Here is a 4,338-nt window from a genome sequence, read left to right as displayed (position 1 = left end):
CAAAATGGCCATGGTTGCAAGGATGGAGGTTATTGATAGATTTTACAATATATCAACTTTGCTAGGCTGAACTACATTTCCCAGAATTCTGTGTATTGTATGTTTCCCGTTAGGATGGGCCACAAGGAAGATTCTGCCAAGATTTTGGAGATATAACAAAGGCAGCAGGCATATTGTAACATAAACACGTTATTGCTTATCTGTTGACTTAATTCAGGATGAAGCAGCAGCTGAGGCAGTTATGTGTGTATAGCTCCAGGACAAGGGAGCCTTGATTCTACAGGATACTATTGCCACCAAACTCAAAATCACTAAGAATGGACATGGGTTTCAGTCCATCCTGTTGCCTTCCAGTTTGTGTTCATGAGATTACAGCCTTCTCATGATCTTGCCTTTCTTCCTGCCCTGTGGGTTTCAAACACCTGCACTGGATGCAAACACAATATTACAGGGACTACTAGCCCCAATAATTATGTAAGCCAAATCATTATATCTATGTACCTATCTAGCTATCTCTATCATCATCTATATTGCTACTAGTACTACTTCTCATGTTGAAACTTGACTGATATAGTTGTTTGGAAGCCAGGTCCTTCCTCTATGTAGTGTCCTTGATTTGTTCTGGGCCTGCCTGTACCTCTTATCCCCAGTGACATCTGGTGAGCATATTACTCATGTTTTTTTTTAAAAATCATTTGTATTTTATGATGTTTTGACATATTGGGGCCTTGCTGACCAAGGAGAGACTGCCCCTCCCAGGGAAAGCTATTTCCTTTAGATAGCATATTACTCCCCTGTGAGAATGCCTTTTATATGCAAACCAAACAGTCTGGAGCCCATACCAGCCAACTACCTCTTTTATGGAGCTTTCAGTTTAAACCACTATCCCTTTGCCCTAATATAACCTCAGGGACAGGTACCAGGCAATTAGAGAAAGTCCCTATAGCCAGGAGCCTGATGACATTATTCAAATTACCCAACTCTAATCTGCTTACTTTAACTGCTTTGTCTTTCCCACAGAAATTCCAATGAAGACTTGCACCTATGTGTTTCTTTCATTCCTTCTGCCTCCTGACCAACCTTAGTGCATCCCCATGTGGTCATGTGTGGCATACCATGCCACAATTTCTTAAGAATTATAAGTATTAAACTCTTCATTCAAAAGCAATTATCTCCATGTCTGTCATTTCACCATACATGACTCAAATGGACCCCAGTGCTTTATAAGACAGTGGGGCAAAATTGTGGTCAAAATAGAAGGGAATCCACCCAGACAGATTTTTATGACACTCAAAGTGGTGCTATCTACTAAGCATAGTTTATTCACCAACTTTCCAGTTACATGTGAAGATAGGGATTTACTTGGTAATTTCTCTAACCAGCTGATAACTGGTGGCCCCCTACCATAAATGGCAATGTTTGGAGGAGGTGTTGGCTTTATGATAAATACTTAGAAATACATTTTTGAGAGGCAAATTCCATTTATGTGAGAATTCCCAATGGTTGCAATTAAGTTGTAAAATCATATTGAAAATACTGATCTTCAGACAAGTACTCAGCCTTTACATCTTTTGGTCTTCATGGCTACCATGGCAGAACATTCATTCAATTGTTGTATTGATGATGTCATCCATGACAAAATAAGGACACTTGGAAGAGTCATCCTGTAGGTTCAGTATCTATGCAATGGTGTGGAGGAAAGATGTTTTTTAGTAAGCTGTGCTTATTTCCTTTTCTCCATCCATTTGAAGTTAAAACAAAGTTTTACAATTCAGAGATGAGTGACTTATTTCTTGAAGTCCAGATTCAGAATATTTCATCTTCAACTGTCTTTATACAAAAAGTTTTATTAAAGCCACCTGAAATGTACACCAGGGAAGAATTAAATACTGTCAATCAAGCTGGTGAAGATAAGTGTACCTTTGGAACAAGAACATTTTTACAGTCAATGGAAGGACGCCAGTATTTATACTACCTTGAGCTTAAACAGGAATTTTCTGAGAAAGCTGGTACCATTAGGGGACTAATAGAAATGGGAACATTGGATATAGTGTGGAAAAGAGATCTAGGTGAGATGGCAATGCTACAGACAATCCAGCTTCAAAGAGAGGCTCCAGGTTATGGAAACATGAGGCTATCTTTGGAAACAATCCCAGATACTGTAATTTTAGAAGAGCCTTTTAATATTATCTGTAAGATAACCAACTGCAGTGGTAGGAAAATGAAATTGGTTTTGAAGAGGTGTGATACGGATTCTATTCGTTGGTGTGGAAGTTCAGGAAGGTATCTTGGAAAGCTGTCACCAAGTTCATCTCTCTGCTTCACCTTGACACTACTGTCCTTAAAACTGGGCCTACAAGGTGTCTCTGGCATACAGGTAACAGACAAAGTATTAAAAAAAACCTATGTCTGTGATAACCTTGCAAAGATCTGTGTAATACCTTCCACGTTTAAAATGAAAAACTGAAGAAAATTACTAGTGTTATGCTTTCCACAGAGACGTTTTACATACATTTTTCAGCATTAAAATCATCAATAGCAAATATACAGATTATTTTCATTTACTTCCTTTGAGACTGTGAATGCCTGTGATAATTAAACATTTGTTGATTTCAAAAAAAGAGCAATCTGTCGATTTCCATCTTATATTAAGTACACTCTAACATTTCTTGTTTTAGTAAAGCTGCTATTGAGAACATAAAATCTTAGCAGTATATTGATAATTTAAATGATTATTATGGTTTATTTGCCAAGAGTTCAATTTATCATGTCTTATTTTTTTCCTTTCTCCTTTTCAGTCAATAGAGAACTATTGATGACAGTGCTAAATAAAATTCAGGATGACTCTCATTATTTAAACATGTTGACATTTACTACTTGGAAATGACAATATTTTAAAGTTGTATTCGAAATTATTAGGGCTTACATTTTTTTTTACACACTGAACTGGCTCTTTTTCACTTATTTTTCTTGGTAAAATTTTATGAACTTGTGGAGTTATTTTCTTCAGTTGTTATGCCTGCAAGGGCCCTTGTGAATCCTACCTGGATTAGTCAGTTGGTTTTTAACAATTAGTGTAATGGGTTTTCACTTTTATTCGAAGCCAAAATCAGCCTTGTTTATATATGTACATCCACATACACACACCTAAAATGTGCTACTTCCTTTCTTAAGTAGATTTAGTAGGTTTAGTAGGTTTGCAAATTTTGGGATGAGGTTTGGAACTCTGAACTAAAATGGTCACTTCCATAAGTGCAAGAACAGGCATTTGTTCCCACCTCTGTCTCCCACAAAAATATGGATCTCCTAATTACTATTGAGGTTGGTATGATAAAGAGGTGTGCAATAAAAATATTTTATTGCGATCTGTAAAAAAACTTACCCTATCTTTTACTCACATGTCAGTTTTTCGTTAGAAAAATAAAATCATCTCAGACATTAATCATTAACTTTTGAAAATACAAGATCCATACTTCAATGATGATATTTTCCTCGAGTCTCTACCCTTCCACATTGTGTTTCTTTTAATGATTATGCACTAATTTCTTAGTTTAGAAGCAATTCATGAATGCATTATACATAGAAATGACAGAAATTATAAGCCCCCTCCATTTGGTCCTTTAGGCCCAAGAATAGTAATGGACTTTCTCATATTAACTTTTGGTTACTGTTTTATCTACCTCCAGCTTTTCTGACTCACTGAACACACCTGAGTAAATAATACCTTTACTAACTTTGACCCCATTCTCTCTTTTTTGTTGAAGATCTGACTGATCAACATAAGCAGATATACATGAATATATGCATATACACTATACATATACCACACACAAGCGTGTACCCCATGAGCTCCTTGCACACACTTGGACATTAAAATTAGTAGTATAAAGTCATAAAATAACTTGTTTTACCCATGAGGTACAAACATTTATGGAATCCTTGAGTGAAAAGTATTAGGAAATCAAAAACAAGTGATGAATTAAAAGGCAAGATTAAAAACAGGGTCTAGATGGAAAGTTTGAAAGATGGTGGCAGAGTAGAAGAACCCTAGGCTCACCTTGTCCTACAAATACAGATATATAACTATCAAGTCATCCTAAATACACCAGAAACTGACCTGAAGACTGGCACAACAAACTACACAAATAAAGATAAAGAAAATGCCATATCAAAGAAGGTAGAAAGTTTGGAGACTCAGTTTGTGAGAGAAATAGATCATGGCCACTGTGGTGGGGAGGGAGCCACGGTTATGGAGAAGGGTGAGGAACAGACTAGCACATGGCACACAGGAAAAATGAATCCCCATAGCAATTGACTTGGAAAGTGAGAGGGGCTGAC

General features: G+C 36.7%; 1 protein-coding gene across 1 annotated transcript; it reads left to right on the top strand.

The window, feature by feature from the left end:
• Positions 1 to 1,663: 1,663 nt before the first annotated feature.
• On the top strand, positions 1,664 to 2,609 carry LOC125932372 (trafficking protein particle complex subunit 13-like). Its single transcript, XM_049644893.1, has one exon. It carries the CDS (start codon positions 1,682 to 1,684, stop codon positions 2,465 to 2,467), a length of 786 nt encoding a protein of 261 aa, XP_049500850.1. The 5' UTR covers positions 1,664 to 1,681; the 3' UTR covers positions 2,468 to 2,609.
• Positions 2,610 to 4,338: the final 1,729 nt, after the last annotated feature.

Source organism: Panthera uncia, chromosome X, assembly GCF_023721935.1.
Source record: "Panthera uncia isolate 11264 chromosome X, Puncia_PCG_1.0, whole genome shotgun sequence".
Classification (NCBI taxonomy): Eukaryota; Metazoa; Chordata; class Mammalia; order Carnivora; family Felidae; genus Panthera; species Panthera uncia.
Note: the sequence above shows the minus strand (reverse complement) of the source record. Positions and strands in the feature narration are given on the sequence as shown.